At 38.7% G+C, this 19,342-nt stretch overlaps 1 protein-coding gene across 4 annotated transcripts in view; it reads right to left on the minus strand.

The window, feature by feature from the left end:
* fermt2 (FERM domain containing kindlin 2) overlaps nt 1-19,024 on the minus strand; it is a 44,650-nt gene extending 25,626 nt beyond the window's left edge. For 2 of the 4 annotated variants that reach the window (XM_049463897.1, XM_049463896.1), the window contains exons 1-3: nt 18,734-19,023; nt 16,716-16,873; nt 1,617-1,850 (exon numbers count right to left, since the gene is read on the minus strand). In XM_049463897.1, the coding sequence (XP_049319854.1) occupies nt 1,617-1,850; nt 16,716-16,872 (391 nt within the window). In that variant the 5' untranslated portion in view covers nt 16,873; nt 18,734-19,023. Of the gene's footprint in view, nt 1-1,616; nt 1,851-16,715; nt 16,874-18,733 lie in introns of all 4 variants that reach the window. The other 2 variants (XM_049463895.1, XM_049463898.1) reach the window with 2 other exon arrangements.
* Nucleotides 19,025-19,342: the final 318 nt, after the last annotated feature.

Consider the following 19,342-nt stretch of genomic DNA (forward strand, 5'->3'; position numbering starts at 1 on the left):
TCATGGCAGGTGAGTTGTAAAGAGAACTTTATGGTCAAAATAATAACACCTCAAACTGTGGAACACAGATGTACAAAATGACCCTCTCCATCCACTGCAAGTTACTGTACGTCACTCAGGCATGCGTAAAGTCAGCCAAGAGCAATTTGTCCTGAATCGCTCAGAGGTTAAAATAGATTTATTATAGCAGAGGAAGAGGCATGCCAAACATGGCGAAGTGCATTGATATTTTGTTCTGCACCATGTTAGTGGAGTAACACATAGCAGATACTATCAGTTCAACACCAAAGACTGTTATTTCTCTCTTTATAAGCATCTGTGCAAACATTATGTAGGAGTGTATTAAAAAAGAAACAAAGAAAAATAAGAAATAAATTAAAATATAGTTACAGTAGTAAATGATTCACTCTGTTTTGACAACCAAAACACCCAGAGGTTATCTAATCTAATCTAATTGATGTTTATATATTAGAAAGGAAGTGGGGGGGGGGACCAAAATAAATTAATTAATTATTTCCCTGAGGTGCACTAGTGCTTGTACAGCTGTACGTTCCAAAAAAAGTCAAATTCCCAAATTTTTGTTTCTATTACTGTTTTTAAGACAGATATATGTAAATGGTAACTGGTCTGATTGGTGGTAAGCATTTTGCCCATTTGAAAAGCTGGATGAGGTGGAACATGTGCAATAAATTCAGAATATCTTGGTGGGGGAAACTGTAGAGACATGCAAATGCCTTTGTTACTTTGAGAAGTTCATACAAAACCAGTTTACTTACAAATAAAGACTGTATGGACTGGGGAGTAAACAATTACTTAACAAAAACACAGTTTAATAAAGAAAGAACTGGTGTACCATCAACAGAGTCATGGCACCTAAGGCTGATTGATGAGAGTGAACAGCACTATTTTCAAAACTTGAAGGAACTTTCAGAGCTCTCCCAACATCATGTCTAGGTGCCACAGAGCACCTTTACAGTGCATGACCAACTGGTCATTGTCGTGGTGGTGTTAATATTCTGGCTGATCAGTATACACATTCTAATTTTATGTACAATGCTGACTCTATGAAGAGCCTACTCTCAAATGGAGCATCTCCCTCAAGCTGGAATTTTCACAACCTCACTGAAGTTCTGTTTCTTTTGTAAATAGTACATTTCCAGGGATTTAATCAACAAAAAAGCTACACCGATGGAATTCAGTTACAAAATAAGACAAAGTGTACCTTAGTCTATCCTCTGTGCTTTTTCATAGATTAGAAGAGCCAACAACTACACACACACTTGACATTCATGCAGGATATACAAACAGAAACTGTTGTTTTTGTGAGATGTTTAGGGCAAGAGTATTTCAAATTGGGTCTACATCAAAAAAACCAGACTAACGGAAAACAAATTAGTATGTGCTGAGAAACACAAGTCTACATCACATTTTAAGAAGACTACAGAAGGCTTTAGAAAAACAGAGCTATCAGCTTGATAAAACCTCCTGCACAGGAGTGTGGACACACAGACAGACAATGCAGGTAGCCAATCAGATTTACAATAATCATGAGTAAAACAAAAAAAACACACCATGAAACACAATTTATTCCTCTGTATACAGGAAAAAAGACTTACTGAAGGTTTTGCAGATATCGGACACTGCCTTGAAGACGCGGTCTGAGAAGTTCACTTTGACCTTCATGTGTTTCATATTGGGCAGCTGCAGGCGCAAGAGCTTGTGCTGAGGCGTAAAGAGCAATCTGGCATCGGCCTGAATCCCGTACTTATCCAGAGTCCAGTGAGTCTTTAGCAGCCAAGTCTTCTTCTTCTCCCACCACAACGCATGATCTGACCAATCCTTTTTAACATCTACAAACAAACACAAGATGAAAAAAGAATGGATTAGAGAAACAGCACATCTACTTACCCAGTAACTTCCTAATTCAACTTCCTATGAATAAATGCTATTTGACATTTTCTTTGCATTTGCATAGACATTTTCTATTTCTAAAATCATACATGCTGTAAAAATACCATACTCTATTACTGCCACTGAAATTCCAGGACCCACTGATAAGTATGGGTATAACAATATACACAAAAAAAGTCAGCGTGGTTTGGACCTTATGTTTCAATTTGGGGGAAAAACTAGTGAGATAATCATATTTTCCCCGAAATAGCACATACTGAGTATTTAAAGTGCAAGTGTGTACATCAAATGCGACCCCCTAAAACCATATACATGAACCAACCATATACATTACAACCATTTTAAAACATTGTCCAAACAACATAGCTAAAATTCAGGAAAACAATAGCTAAAAAAATTTGGTAGTGGGCTACAACAAATAGTGAGACGACCCAACACAGTCAGAGGTCAGTCTGAGATAAACACCGAAAGCAAAAGAGTGACAGTGAGTGACATTGATTTATCACTGAATTAATAGGCCATTAGTATAGTGCAGATATCTATAGCTTTAATGACAGAAGTGTGGCAGAGCATTTTGGGGGGGGGGGGGGTGGTGATGGTTACTTTGTGCCTCTAGAGAACTCACATCAAACATAACATGACATCTCCAAATGTTTCTAAGCAGGGGCATGGACGGGGGTGGGGAGCAGAGGGGTTGTATTTATGGGGTTGGGCTAAGCAGAGAAGAGAAGGCATACAAAGAGTGTGGGAGGCATTTGGGGAGAAAGCAGAGGGTGGGTTGAGCTGGGGGGGAATGTTTTGAGCGTTAGAAAAGTGTTGCTCGCGTGACACTATGTTCTGTGTGCAGATCAGGTTCAAGCATTTCCCTTTGTTCCAGGGACAGAGTGTAACATCAGAAAGCAAAGACGTGGCACCTAAAACCTGTTTCTCTCCTCATAGACAGCTGTGGGCCAACAATAGAGGAACAACACTGTGTGAGTGTGGAGCCTTTGAACACCCTCTGAGAGAAGATGAAATCCACAGAGATTAGGGGATCCCAGAAGCAGCTGGTTTAAAGATTATCTGTTCACTCTTCCCTCCATGTGGAGCCCAAGGCTGAGGGTTCTGCAGGTCTTCAGCACAGAGATACACAAAGAGAGACGGCATGCACATTTAGAGCTGATATTATTATATTTTTACATTCAACTATCCAATAATAAATGTATCAACTAATCTATTCAGTATACCTTTTTTTTATTCTTCTCTCTTTGCCATGATTAAATGTCTACCTGTGAGATTTCTTCGCAACGCAGCAAGAAACAGGCCAAACACTCAAACATTTTCTGTTGGGTCTAAATGTAAATAATTTCAAAATCATAAAGCATTACATAGTGCTTTCTAGAGTCAACCAAATGACCATTTGAAGAAGCCCAGTTTCCTTTCCGTGATGCTGAGTCATGGGTAGATAGTGGATGTATAAAGACTTTTACCATAATAAATAAAACAGACCCTCCAGCATCAATATCAAAAATGGATACTCCACAGACCAGCACGGAAATCAAATCGGATAGTGTTGCGGACGTCTGGACAAGAACAGGCATATGCTGAACTGTAAGCAGTTAAATGAATTACCATTCTAAATCAGCTAACAAAACTATCTGGTGGCGCAGTAAACCTGATATGGGTTCTCAGTAAGTGAATGGAGGGGGAAGCAACGGATGTTCCCGCTCCAACAGTGATGTCAGTACTCAGGCATGCTTCCAGGCCAGGGAAGGGACTTGTACTTCCCTAGGCAGTGTCCAGTTTCCATCCCCCTCTCTGGGTCAGCCTCTTCCCTCTCATTCCCCTGCTGTCTACTTCCCAGGTCCACTGCTTCCAATGCCACCAGCTACTGACTCAAACACACACTGACTCAGAGTTTCTTCTCCATGCATGCTGCTGGCATCCCAACCTTTCTACTTTCGGCTCACTAAAACCACATTGTTTCCATTTAAACTCCAGCGTCTTACTCTCTAGGCTTATTCTGTGGTGGCAGAAACTGCTCACGTATTTTAAAAAACCTTGTATAGCACTGGCAATTACCACATATAGCTGAGCCTGTAGGAAAAATCAATTAAAGGTTAATTGGAGATCTCCCGTGAAAAATGGAATTATCTATAGGACTATTCAGAGCTGACAGCACTGCAAAGAGTACTGTACAGAAGCACAGTATATATAATTGGAAACATAGAGGCATAGCATGTGGTTTGTGTTCTAACCACCAGCTCATACGTGCTGTGACTCCATGTCTCCAACTCAGATGAGTGGGGCAGTGGAAATACACATACGGGCTACAGAAGCTTACTACACACTACCCATCAGCTCAGCTTACTGTAAATACCCTCCATTGCGCCGCTTAGCCACGTCACTCAAACGAGTGGCGCCATGCGTTCAGTGCAGCAAGAAAACCTCCAATCTGCAAAAATGCATCAATTTAAGAGAGAGAGAAAGCTTCTCTACTGACCTTCAGGTTGGACTTTCAGATAGTGAAACTATTGCAATGTTAACATTACAGGCTTTATTGTTCAAATTCTATTTTTTCTATTCAAATCCGATTTGTCTCGCTTGACTGAGCAAATTCGCATAAATAAGTGATTCATAATCAGTCTTTATTGTGAGTGGACCCCACATGAATTCAGATCTGTTCCCATTAAGAACCCAAATCGTACATGAGTCAATTTCATATGTCAGCATCTCATATAATTCAGCGTCTTTTGCTTGTATGCATAAACATAGTGGAGTCCTAATCCATTGAGACTCCCTGCCTCCCTGCTCTGCTTTGCATTAAGTAGCAGTATAGGCACAACAGATTACAATTAAGATTCATATTATTTCTGTTTGCTAATAACTATTAATATTACAAGCTTTCTTTTACAACAAACCTCAGAACACAGAGTTGCATTCTGGTTGTGGATCGGACCTTGGCACAACCCCAGCAGTGTGGCAAAAACAACACAGGTGAAGGGGCAGTATAAAAAGCGGGTGCTGGCTAAAAGAAACCGAAACTTAAGAGAGAGCGAGATGGCCAAAGCTACAGCACTAAAATCACCTCCTGTAATGAAGGCTGATGTTTGGCAGTACTTCGGTTCAAATGTTACGAGGAGAAAAGACGAACTAGACAGAACAAAATAAATACTTTAAATTCTCGACTCTTCTCTCTGTGTGCTCCTCTTACAGATACACAGATAGAGTCACAAACACAAATGCGGCTGTTTTGTTAATGGGACTGTATTTATTTTAAAGTGACAATCCAGCAATATGTAAATAAATAGATACTGAATCAAATCGGATCGTGACCTTAAGAATCCAAATCGAACCGATCCAGGAAGTTTGGATTGATTCCCAGCCCTAGTATGCATGTGTGCTGTTTCAGAGACAGATTTGTTCAGAAACAGGAATGTGAAGTTTCAAACTATCCAGAGCTGATCTGAGCAGTCACTGAACCATGACCCCTGTGCTGTGATAGTTTGTTATGAATACAAATACTTTTGCATCCCTAGTGTGAATACCTGTGGTGAAGATACAACAATAAAACACCAACAAAAGTGGGGCAAACTAAAATGTCCCTCATATTAAAGAAAAAAAATGAATGAAATAGTATCCAGATAGTGTTCACATTGTAAAGAGAGGCATAACAATTTCAGTTTAAAATGTATTAATTTGATATTTACCAAAATAGTTTGAAGTTCTTTTTATGTGAAAAATATGCAGGATTGACTTAAATATCTAATTAAAACAAAAATCTTTAAAATCATTAATCATAGGTAATTAAGTGCAAATTAAATATTATATTTAGCGCCCTTTGGGGAAAACCACACCCTATAAAATAACAGCTGTATTTGTTGAGCTGTCGTGAACCTTAGTTTGCTCAACACCAGAAGGACACAAACACATTCAGTATGGGTGGAGCTGTCCCATCTCTACATAGCATCAAAGTACATCATGAACTGATCTACTACTACCACCACACGTCCATATGTTATCTGGGCAAACTATTGGCTGAACTTTGCCTTAAAAAAAAAAAAAAAAAAAAAAAAAAAAAAAACCCTCCATTAGTTGCTCTTGGCAGTACCTCTTAAATTCCCATGTCCGCACAAGAGAACAACCAGTTTTTATCAAAATGTTCAGCAGAACACACACACACACACACAGAAACACACACACAGAAACACACACACAGAAACACACACACACACACACACAGAAACACACACAGAAACACACACACAGAAACACACACACAGAAACACACACACACACACACACAGAAACACACACACACAGAAACACACACAGAAACACACACACACACACACACACAGAAACACACACACACACACACACACAGAAACACACACACACACAGAAACACACACAGAAACACACACACACACACACACACACACACACAGAAACACACACACACACACACACAGAAACACACACACACACACACACACACACACACACACACACACACACACACACACACACACACACACACACACACACACACACACACACACACACACACACACACACACACACACACACACACACACACACACCAAGAGGCAATCATGATGGCGTCCCTACAGCTTCTAACATATTCTACATCAGTCTCCACCTCCAATCCCCACTCTATGATGTGCACTGAGGGGGGTGGTCCAGTGGTCATCTATCAAACAGCCTGAATAAAAGCTGGTAATTCAATCTGCTGCAGGCTAGTGGTCTCTCCTGGCTAAAAATACAGGCCAACAAGAGATGACGTAATGCTATAGCTAAGTAAAAGCAAGGGCTAAGTAATTGGGTGCATTGGATGCAGAGCTGGTGCTGCAGAAAGGGAGGGAGATTTTATGACCTCTGCAGCCACGTGGGAAGCACCATCTACAGAGAGAGAGATATATGGCCATTCATTAGATCTAGCTCTGCTTTTCCATTAATGAGCGATATGAATTCATCACCACTTACAATCAAAACACAGCTCACAGTATAGCTCATCTACAGAAGCTCCAGTACTGCTTAGGAGAGCAGCAGATCCTTTTAGGATAGAATGTATCATGTTTGTGATCTTAATTACTTCAATTCTATTACTTTATTTTTTTCTATTTATTTACTGCTTTTTAATCAAATCACCAATAACTTGGTTTAATTATCTTCATTTTAATTTTGTTATTTTAAAGATTAATATTTTCATATTTGTATACTTTCATCTGCTAACTTGTGTCATTGCTTTTGTTTTAGATTAATATTTTCTACTTGTTTGTTGCTTGTTTTAATTTAATAATTTAACACCATTTCATTAAATAACCTACTATCTTGGTTGTTTTACTTTGTTTTATTGACTACAAAAGCCCCTTCCCCTTTTTTTAAATGAAAAATATTTTGCTACTCTGAAATTATTTACCCCCCAACATATTCTTTATAGAGAAAAAGTATTAGGGTACACCTCTTAATCACATCACATCTTATCCTGAAGTTATAGCTGCAAAGGGGGACAAACTCCACAGCAATGCCTATGGATTTAGAGTACAAAGTCCTGACATATACTGTAAGTGTAATGTGTAGCATTTACAAAACTTTTGTCACTGTAGATCCATGTAAAAATATAGCTTGACTGAAAGAAGTGGCTAAAGAGTAATGGTTAGGAGTAGGAGTAGCTCCATTGCAAAACTAAAGTGGCAAAGTTCAATCCAAAATTAACTTTAGATACCAAAAATAAGCCTTGGCTGATCATACAATGGGAATTCTGTAGAAATTATGGGCCGATGCCAATATCTGATAATACACGTGTTAATATACACAGTTATGACTTATATACAGGGACTAAACACACTGGTAGAACTTTAGACCTTAATAAATATTAAAAAGAACATGGATTAAAGGAAACAAATTTCCTTGTAGAAATTCTATTAAAAAATGTCTAATATTTTCCCAACAAACAGAGCCACTGTGTTTACTGAACCCAGGATACTGAACTGATTAAGGGGAGGCCAGGCTTCCTCCCTCCTGCCAGCGTACCAGTGTCTCCTCACTGTTTACACTGGGATACAGCTTGTTTACGAAGGCCAAGTTGTGGAGGAGGGGTTACCACACAGCACTGAGGAATACTGCATACACCCAAACCTAAAGGCTAACTAGCTGACAATGACCCCCTGCGAACAGCGGTCTGCAAGAGATGTTTTGCAGCTGACTATTTTAAGGGTACCGTCTAAACATATAACTGGATTTTTGAGGTGATCAACAGCAGTAGCAGTTAGATAGTAAACAACTGAAATGCTGATTATTGATTAGCCATAGAGGAATCATCTAGGAAGAAGGTAGATTCACTTTAGTGGATCGGACGACTTCCCAAATGCATGCTGACTTGCCTGGAATAAGTATTGATCAGTGCTACTTATAAGACCTGATCGATGATAATGACAAGGCCAGAATACAGATGAAACACACAGAAAAACAGATGCGCCAAAACTGCACTGCAGTGTCTTAATGTTGTTACACAGATTAGACCCTAAAAAAATTATTTTGCTATGATGAAAGCATTAGTCAAACACAAAAACAAAACACAAAAGGGAGGTTAAAGGTTGGCATTAGCTGATAAAATAATCAGGTTCGTCACACTGAGCAGTTTCATTTACCCTAGCAACCTTTCATAGACTGAGAGGTTATACAGTGTGTTGTGTTTTGATGGAAAACAAAGACAAGCACATTGTAAATGGTGAGTATTCCCTGCACTGTCTGTATGAATGAACAGAGCAAGTGTTACAAGCTTTATCTCACTGTGGTAAAGGGTCAGGTAAATATTGACAGACAAGTGGGCGACAAGGTAGCGCTTAGAGTCGTCAGACAATTAGTTATGTATGGAATCAGCTAAGCCTGATAGTCAATACACTGACAGACATCTTTAGATCTGCATTTTCTGTCACGCAACATAATGACATCAGTGGTGCTATCTGATACATGCATGGGTAAAGAAAATAAACATACAGAAGCAAAGGAAAACCCAGGGGAAACTAGAAACTTTACCTGCCTAATATTTAATTTTCTATACTCAAATATGCACTAAAATTGACAAATCATTGCTCAAATATACACTTGGCAATTGGGCAAATATTTTTTTGATTTTAGAAAAATTTTAAGGCAATTGTCTCTTAATTTGTTTCTTTGTTTTACTACATAATTTAAATTACTTTGAAACAGATTTTAATCCAGTGATGCTCACATGAATTATTTAGGTTTATTGTCTACGGTGAGTTATCTTTTTTGGTTTGGGTCCTAGAGCATCTTCAAAGAACAACTATTACTACTATTTATATAGCTAGTACCTTTGACTAATAGAAAGTCATCAAAATTACCATTTCCCATTTGTTTGTTACATAGCAAAACCAACCATCACAAGTGCACTGTCCTAATAGCCAAAAAAGGACTTATGCCAGAGATTGGACCTGACATTAAATACCTGTAATGTATTGGCAGGTAAATCTTAAACAAACTAACTAATATATAACCAAGACATGTCAAACAGCTTCAACATAAGAGTTACTCCTGTTGCTCAAGATTAGCTGAAACTTTCCATCACCAAGTCAAATTACTTGCCCATAGCTACACAAAGGTGAAGAAGAGAAATAGATCTCTCATGAGTCTTTGGTTCCCCAGGCCAAAACATCAGCAGATAATCAGAAGATCAAGTTCCATCTCCTCCACATTTAAGCCATCACAACACACATTTAGTCCGAAACAAAAGCTAAAGCTGCAAAGCTTGAATCCGCTAAAGCTGCAAGCTTGGGTCAGAGAAGGTCACAAGTTACTACAGAATTCTGATCATGCAATTCTGACCACTTCTCTGTAGCAGTCTCATCACAAACAGCACCTCTGATGCAGAAATTATGTACTATGCTTCTTGATATTAAATTTTCATGTTCTAGTAAAAGCTAAAATCAATTTCCCAAAACTTAATCATAAAAACACTGCAAATACTGCAAAATTGCTCTGAAAACAAGACCACTATTTTCAAACCAATCCAAACCTTTCTATTCTTCAGCTCTTCCTCAAGGACATGTTATAAAGGATAAAAGAGGGGGGTCATGGTCATCTAGTGAGCAGAGACTTGATCAATAATGGTCCCTCTGATCTTATTTTCAGACACTCAAACCTCCCTGAGGGCACATGCAGTGATACCCTTAACCTGATCACGAAGGAATAAAAACAGAACACACACCAGGGGCAAGAACACTGCCTCTGGTTAAGCAAGCTGGAAGCTCTTCTGGAGGTACAGCACAGGATCAGACTCCACATGCTGCACCCCAGAGATTAGCCAGGGAGCCAGGTGGATCATGGGGATTGGCCATCCCAAAACCATTTGAGTCAGCCAGGCTTTCCCAGATACAGGTCTTCAGTTGAATGAGGGTGTTCATTGAAATTGCAACCAGAGAGCTCTATATAGATGATCAGCTGGAAAGTGCCAACAAAAAAGTTTATTTTAATAAAACAAGTGATAAATATTAACAGGTAAAACATGCTATAAACATAATTTAAGTCCACGTACAGCAGAATATAGACAGATGTGTTATATGTGTTATAGATAATATTAGACGACAGCAGTTAATACAAAAATTGACTACGCTTTTGTGTTTGCTGTGAGATATTACAGTAACTTTACACAATCTTACATACATGTATAAAGTCTATAGGCTAAGCTACGCAATGATTTGTCTCCACCTTAGTGCTTCTGTGAAATCTTTTGTCTCGTATTCTGGATTTGACTGAAGTTTGCCACACACTTGTGTTTTATACATTTTTTAGCTGCTCATATCAAAATGAAATATCATTATTAAAATAAGTGAGTTAAAGGTTTTCTTATAAATCACACTTTTTGGGGGTGATTACATTAACCAATTTGAGTACCCACCCCCATCTCAGTAATTTAAGCATATATTTCTTACCCTACGTCAATTAGTCACAAATTTCACATTACACACTAAACCATGTAAAATGAATTCCATCAGAATATGGCTTATGTATAATTTAGCATTTGTGCTGATATAATTTAAAATGTGCATGAACTCAATAAAGCTATTTTTTCAGTGCAGAGCTACAGTCTTAGAATCGCATTACAGATGTTATCAGAAACAGATAGCTTCAAAAAGGCAAAAACGATAAGAGATATCATTTAACATCAACCTTTCCTGTGATGTATCAACTATGAATGTCATCAACAAGTTTCTACATCTGTGTACATACATATAGCTTGGTATGATAAACAAAAAGGTACAAGCTACACCCAGAATGGTGGAGCCGTCCAACAGGGGAGCCCTCAAACTGTAGGAGCGGCCAAGATGGAGGCTGTGATAGGTGATATAATTTTATGCTCTGGTTGGCACTTACATTGCCACACCTATACATTTTGTTTTACATCTACAGATGCTGTAATCATTGCTGTCAGTTAAGTCTATATTTTACCTTAAAAGCTAGTGCAGAGAAAAACTAAATTATTGACTATAAATAGTGGAAGGATGGGGTTTAATGTGTAAGAAATCTCAGCCATTTGAGGAATTTAAAGCTCCTCAACACATCTGCTCTTGAATTTTAGCCCACAATTTGTAATAAGTAGACTTGAACACAAAGCAGCCATGTTAGTGTTTTTACAGGCAGAGGGGCTTGGCCTGAGCGAGACAGCCACAGAGCTGCAGGAAAACACTAAATCACAGCCGGATTTGATCAGTGCAACAGGAAAGCTCTGCAGAGGGAAGGGCTCCTACTCAGTCTAACTACTTCCTGTAGAATAGATTAGAGCGTTCTGAAGACACAGCATTATTCCTCTGGCATTTCCATAATTTTACGGAAAGAATCAGAACGCAGAGGTGCATAACCTGAATGTGAAACCAAATTAAAGCAATAATAATCCATTCTAAAGAACATAAACACAAAAAGGGGCATGACAATTGTATGAATGTGGCCAAATGAATCACATCCTTCCCACAACACAGCCTTGACACCTTCCAGTTTTCCCAAGTTTCGTTATTCGTGTGGATCCCTGATAAAATGTGAGAGGCACACATACTCCAAAAGCCCCTAACCCATGGAGGCTGGATAAAAAAACAACAACACAGGAACTGTTGCATCCTGAGTTAAATGACGTCCGTTTCCTTGAAAGCCCCTGCTCCATTGTCAACGGTGGGCCATCTTACCCCCACTACAATATTTCAGTGACATGAGCTGTACAGAATTACACCCAGCCTAAGCTAGACAGCAGCTGGAGTTCTTCTTATCTTTCTCTTTCTGTATGGCTGTGTTTGGGCAGCCATGTTCACCCATAACACTAGGCTTTACTCTTGGTCAGATTTTAAGATAACAATTACACAACATTTGGGGGAAAAATAGTACTCAGGCCTAAAAAAGGAATAATTCACTACAAGCCAAAAAACTGAAGAGAACCCGAGGCCTGAGCAGGCAGCAGAAAATGCAGTGATGACGGCAGAGTCCAGGGAACATGCCAAACTCTGGAAGTCATTTCCTGTTCAACATAAGACTTTTATGGAATTCTATTAGAACATCCCACGTCACACAAGGGTGGCCCAGCCCCCACCCCTCTCCCTAAAGCAAAAAAAAAAAAAAAAAAAAAAAAAAAAAAAAAAAAAACTTTCCAATAGCTCTGTCTATTTCTCCAAAAGATCAAGACAAAACAGTAGAATAGTTTAGAAATTAGTCCACTCCATAACAACTCTATTAACTGATTTAATTCTTAATAAAAGTTCTGTAAATATCAGCAAAAAACTCAAGTAGCAGACTTCAATAAATGCCACCCATTTCATTTTCTTCATCTAATGCCCTTGCTACACTTTTCTAATTAAGTGTGGGGACTAAGACAGTTGTCCCACACAATCTGGTTTCCTCATGATAATGCATTCTTTTCAGTCCCAAAAGAGGAGACTGTTCACTCAATGACAGAATTCAGACACTAATACATATTCACGTCGGGTACACACAGCGTCTTTACAAAATGTGCCCGGCTCAATTTAATGATGTCTCAGTTCTGGGTTACTGGAGTTTCAGCTGTATCGTTCTCTGTGAAACAAAGAGGATCTTGTCTCAAGAAAGAACAGGACTGGGTGATATGGAAAAAATATTATATCATGGTATATAAAGACACTATCACAGTAGATGTTATAGTAGACTATACACAGCATACAGACAGCATACACACTGCTGCAACATTACTGTTTCACACTGTTTTGCATGAAACAATCTCAATAAAACATTTTGTTGTTGTTTTAACAAGGAATTGAAGAAGTTTGATAAGAATGAAGAAAATAAGTATAACAAATAAGAAATAAGTCAGAACAAGAAGAGAGAAAAGAGGAAGGTGGATTCAGTTAGCTTAATTTAACTTATATAGGTTTTACAGTTCAAAAAAGAATATCCACAGTCTAACACAATGCTTAACACAAGCATGTTTGCTTCATGACTTAAAATTGAAACAGAAAAGGCAGTCAGTATTTTGTTAAAGTTACCTAGACTAATGTTGCCATCCTAGCCCAGTTTCTGAGGAAGTAGTAAACTGAGTACAGTAATACTGTAATGCTTAACACTGAGTATATACTCACTGAACTAAAAAATGAACTAAAACCTGGTGTTTCCTCACTCCCCCTACTATAATTTTATATAGACCTCTCTCTGAAATGTAATAAGTATTGCGACATGCTACAATACTGTCATACTGCCCACCTCTTGGCCACAGTCAAAATTCTGCACACCAAAAACCAAAGGCTACATACTGTGGCAGAATGGTTAAATTACAGGATAGCAATGTTTAAAATACACGTAGTACTGCATGTGATTGATATTTCTGATCGTTAACCACTCTCTCCTGACAAGGTCTGGCGGAAATGACCAGCATGATCAATAAAGCACTTTCCTGACGTTCACATTTTAATCCATTAAGATTTTTAGAGGCACTGCTGAGAGAAAAAGCCTGGGCTGCAGAAAAGGGCACACAAAAGATGGTATAGAAGTGGTTTGCATATGAAAACAAAAAAGTCTGGAAGTCAATCAAATGTTTTAGAAATATATCCCAAATAATGTTTGCATTAAAAAAGAAGAAAAATAAATAATTTCTCAGTAATGATACAAAATTAATGTAAATTCTGCTATTAGTTGACTTTTTTGTACAGTGTTTCCAAATGGAAACTTATAGCACAGCAGAGGGCTGAACGGTTTTGAGCACAGCAGGTAACCGTTTCAGTGGGTTTTCAACACAAACACTGTTGGGCACGAAATGCTTAGAAACCGTGCTGAGCCGGGTTTCCCCACACAGTTAAACTAAAAACTAAACGTTATCGGGGCCACAAAACAAATACATTAGTTGCCTTCTCAAAAAAAGTTGTTTGACTGATTTGACTGTTTGTTGCATTTATTGACATTGTATAATTATAAATAATATAAATAAAGAAGCGTCTGTACTGGTAAACATGCTACATTGTATTTTATTAAAGTAGCAACTAGGATGGCGTTTCTACACGAAACTGAAAGGTGTCGTCGTAAACATATTTCCCTTTAGTAATTATCTATAGATCTAACCTCCCAGGACTACACAGGACATATTTAGAGTTCAAAAAGTTCACATAAGTTCTGCTGCACCATGTTGACAGTGTGACACACTGGGGCCTACTGTGGCCTAGGAAAGTCCTTCAGAGCTTGAAGCACGAGCTGAGCCTGTCAGTGGAAAAAGGATGTATGGGGACAGACAGAGGACACGTGTGCCGCAGGTATGTGCTGCTAAGCTTGCATCATCAAAAGCTGCCAGGACAGAATATCCCTTTAAAAGCAATCTTACAAGGGCGCGAAAAGACCCATAACAAAGAGATTAAAATTGAAAGAGTGAGAGAGACAGAGAGAGAAAGAGCGAGTCATCTGACAAGCATCATCTGACGACTGTTGACCAATCACAGAGTCCAGAGCAACACGTGACAGCAATGACTTGAGAACAATTTAGAGGTGCCTGTTCTCATATGTGCAATGTCACAGAGGGGGAAGGGAGAGATTAAAACAAGGTCAGAAGCTGAAAGCTTGGGGAGCAGACAAAGGACTTTCCACCACAAACTAGCTTACTAAATCATCAGAGAGAGCCTTATTGGGTCAACGAACCCTCTTGTACGTAACCATTACTTGCGTTCTTGCTCTGAAACTGCTCATTTCCTCACAGGCAGTGCGTGACCTCTATAATGGGCAAACTGCGGAAGAAACTTTCTATTTTAATTAGTTAACTTTCACCCCACCACTTATCACAACATGTAATCATAGCAAGACCGATGAATTCTCTGATCACTGGAGTAGAACTATCTGCACAAGATTTCACTCAGAAATGCCCTTTCCACATTTCTTAACAACCACCAGTGAAGATATGACATGGCTAAGAACTGCATCTTATCATGGTTTGGAATCGAAAGAGTCACGTCAATAGTACAATGTCCCACTCCTTTTTTTTTTTTACTTTGACTTTGTGGGAAAATTGTGGGAATGGAATTAAAGCTGGTTTTACTCTGAGCTGCTTCTGCTGCTGAATCAAGAGCAGTGGAGCATGGAGCGTAACTCACAGTATACAGTCAAGGACTTACACAACAGCCTTCGCTCAAGGGTTAATAATTGTTAGTCCAAAATAACGTCCCTCATGCAAACTCTTACTGGGGTTGGTTCACAAGTTCAAGGAAATGACCTGTGGCTGACAGGGGCACGTACAGAAGCTATCATAAAGACTATAATACAAGCTGAACTATGGACTAGTTTAACTGTATGCTAAGTTGTTCTCTGGCAAACTAAAGACAAAGTTAAGCTCAATATCAAGGTCAAAGTGTGTTTCACTAAACAATATGGAAGACAAAGTCCACAAATGAAACACTGAACCAAAACTGACGTGTCTGTAAATATGTAACTATACCTTTTCTGTTGTGGTCGTACAATTGTTAATGTTCGTGAATTCAAATTTCCATACACCTTTTTGAAATGTGTGAATATTTGCCCAGTTGCAGTAATCAATTTCGATTTTGTCTTAAAGGTTAACATTCATTAAGTAACCTACATCTGTATGTAATATGAACAAAAAAATCTGTTCCTGAAACTACATGCACACATTGACATGTTTAAGCGCACAGCCTAAGTTGTTTTGCTGCATCGCCAGTGTTTTGCCGAATTCTGACTTTGCACCATAATCTGTCTCACCTCAAGCGATGTGCTGTTGTTTGTTTAAAAACAGTTATTTGTGACCAGAAACATCAGGAGTATAAACAGCTGTTTGACACACATGCACAAAAAGGGTAGACAAATTCAGATAGGGAGACAGATTTAAGCACAACACATCAAATTTATGAAGGCTAATCTGACTCTTCACATTTATGTTTCATACCCATCGATACATATTCAAACTACTACCGAAAATGAAACTAAAACACAAAGAACATGGCACCTCAAAAAGGCTCAGTTTTAATCACTGAGGAAACAAAGTAAGGCAACGTTTAAAACCTGCAGCAGCTTAATGTACTGGACTATAATCCCAGCATTCAAAGTATTCTACACACCAAAAGGGAATTGTGACATTAAAATAACACCACATAAGATACCTTGCCAAGATCCAGAAGATTATCTGAACTGTGAACTAACAGCTATCATATGATCAGAGTCCCATGTACACTGCATGCTGATTAACTAACTGTGATGTAAGACATAAAGCACTTTGAGCTTCAGCACTAACGAGCTACAGGGGCCAAGGAGATGGAAGAGGCAGCAACACTTACCAAGTTTCTCAACAAGCTTCAGCATTACTCCGCCAATATGAATTTCTCCAGTGACTCTCAAAGACACATCCTTATTGAGGTCAGTCACATGCATCTTCAGTTCCCAAGTCCCATCGGCATAGCAGCCATCGGGCATCCGTATACCGTCCAGCGCCATCCTGTAAAACATCAGTGCAATCAGTGTTTCATCTACAAACTATGCCCTCATTCTTTCATTTCTTTCAGTCCCATCAGGCATAAGAACAAAATTATTTATACGTAAGATGGCGACTTTACACAAGAAAAAAACCTTTATATTAAAGTCAGTGAAAATAATGATATTTCTGAGATTCTGACAAAATGTAAAGATCTACTTGTGGAAAAAAGTACAAAAGAAAAGCTCACCATCCATTTGTTGTTGTGTTGGTCATAATGATTAAACTGCTTTTCTCACACCACTTAATTTTAAAACGTTTGGCCAATTTAGCTTTAATAAGCAGATAACCATTTAAGCACAATACATTTGATGTAAACTACAGTTTTATATGACAATATGACAGTTTTATATGAGTAGGGCTGGGCAGTATGACCAAGATAAACTACCTACTTTTCTGTATTCAACTTTTATTTTTAGAACAGGTATGGGTAGGCCCGAATTTACAATACAATATGATACTATTGTCATGTTAAGACCATTTAAATGCCACTGATATAATGATACTAAAATAGCATAACAAAGCAGCCAAGACCTCTTAAAGAAATTTTTTTTAAACATATTTCGGGAAAACAGTATTTCCAGTATATCAGTTGTCCTAAATGCATACAACAATAATATTGTTTAGCACATATTTCTGGTACAATAGGCTATATCAAGCAAAAATAGTTATCTGACAGGTCTATATCACGCAATCATACAATTATCTCCAAAACAGAAACAAAAAAAACCTTCTTAACTGTCAATGGAAGTCAATGTAAAACGAGTTTATTTCAGGTAAGTTAACTTTGGAGAATTTATATTGTACCATTCACAATTTACAACACAAATTTAACAATATAGTAAGAATATAAACAGCCAAATATACTTCTGGGTGTGCCATACCGTATTGTATGCAATAACATCGCAAACATTTTTGAATATCGTGAACGATATTATATCCTGAAATATCGTGCCATTTCACCCACCCCTAGTTATAGTAGGATACTACTATTTTGCTGTTTTTAAGCATTTATTTAAAATAATAAATCACACTGTTCTCATTTTCCATTATAACGCTAACGTTATATCTACAGTAGATAGATTAACGTTATATCTGTATCACCTATAACTATAGTTACACATTTTTATTTATGACCAAATTGTAAGCCTAGATGTTTTGGTATGGTATGGGATTGTGTAATAAACAAAATACCATAAAAGACAATAACCAAAGATAGTTTTGAATCATGCCATAGATGAATTTGGTACAGCCTTTTATTTTGTAGTTTTTAAAACTAGGTTCATATCATCCACAGTTCTAGTTCAACACTCCTGTAACTGTTACCAGCTAGAGTTAACTTAATGCTGTAACTTAAGAGTCTCGCTGCCTTGGCTTTTGTTTGAATACGAGGAACCCACCAGTAAATCTAGGCAGCTAGTCTGACCGTACAGCTGGTGTAAACGGGGTATGGAGGCTCGGGTTAAATAAAGAAAAGTGTTAAATGTGAGGCGGGCCTGTTCACCTGCGAGGCCTGCAGATCTGTAGAACTAACGGTAAAGCTGGACTGGCGGAGTCGGAGGATTGCGTAAGTAGCTCCACACTCACTCCCTCAGTCCCTCAACTCCTCATAAAACTCCTCAGACTAACGGACACCGCGGGTTTGACTATATTCCCGCGACAGAAACCACACTAAAAGTGCTTTTAAAGTTATATTTTACTCAATAAAACCGCAAACACCGAGAAATTAGTCTAAAATACACTCGCGCGGACGGGTTATAGCGACCCGCGTTTTCAAATTAACGAAAGATTTAACGTAAAAATAACGTTCACTCGCTCACTCACCTTCACCAGCACACGCTAAACCAAATCCACAAGTGCCACTTCAGCTCCAAACGCTGCGAAAACTCAACACCTCTTCGTTTCTTTCCTTTATTTCTTCCTTTTGTTTGAGCTGAAACGTGTTTTAACTCATTGAGGAGATTTCCAAAAGGACTGGTCCAAATAAAGTCCCTCAAAACTAGCTGGACCTCCTCAGGGCTTTAGCTAGCTAGCTAATGGTGTCCAGTGGCCGTCTCCCTCTCTCTCTCACTCACTCACTCTCTCACCCGGGCGCTCTCTCTCTCCTCTCTCTCTCTTCCCTCCCTCACTCCCTCTCTCCACCAGATAACGTCACTCCGTGCTCCAATCCCACTTTTCCTTTCTATCGCAGCCTCGCGCCGCCCTCCTCGCGCACTACCCCTCGCCCCCTTCCTCACTTCAGCATCTTCCTGTAGTCCAGCAGGGCGGTCTGCTCTGAGGGCAGCACTGATTTATTACACTGATGCTGCCTTCAGGCCCATCTAATGATCTGACTTAATGAAAATAAGTTTGTTTTGCTTTATATACAGCGCTGGACAAAAAAGAGCCCACTTAAAAGTTTCTTTTATATTTTGATATACATGATATTTTGTG

The sequence above is a fragment of the Astyanax mexicanus genome, chromosome 14 (genome assembly GCF_023375975.1).
Source record: "Astyanax mexicanus isolate ESR-SI-001 chromosome 14, AstMex3_surface, whole genome shotgun sequence".
Classification (NCBI taxonomy): Eukaryota; Metazoa; Chordata; class Actinopteri; order Characiformes; family Acestrorhamphidae; genus Astyanax; species Astyanax mexicanus.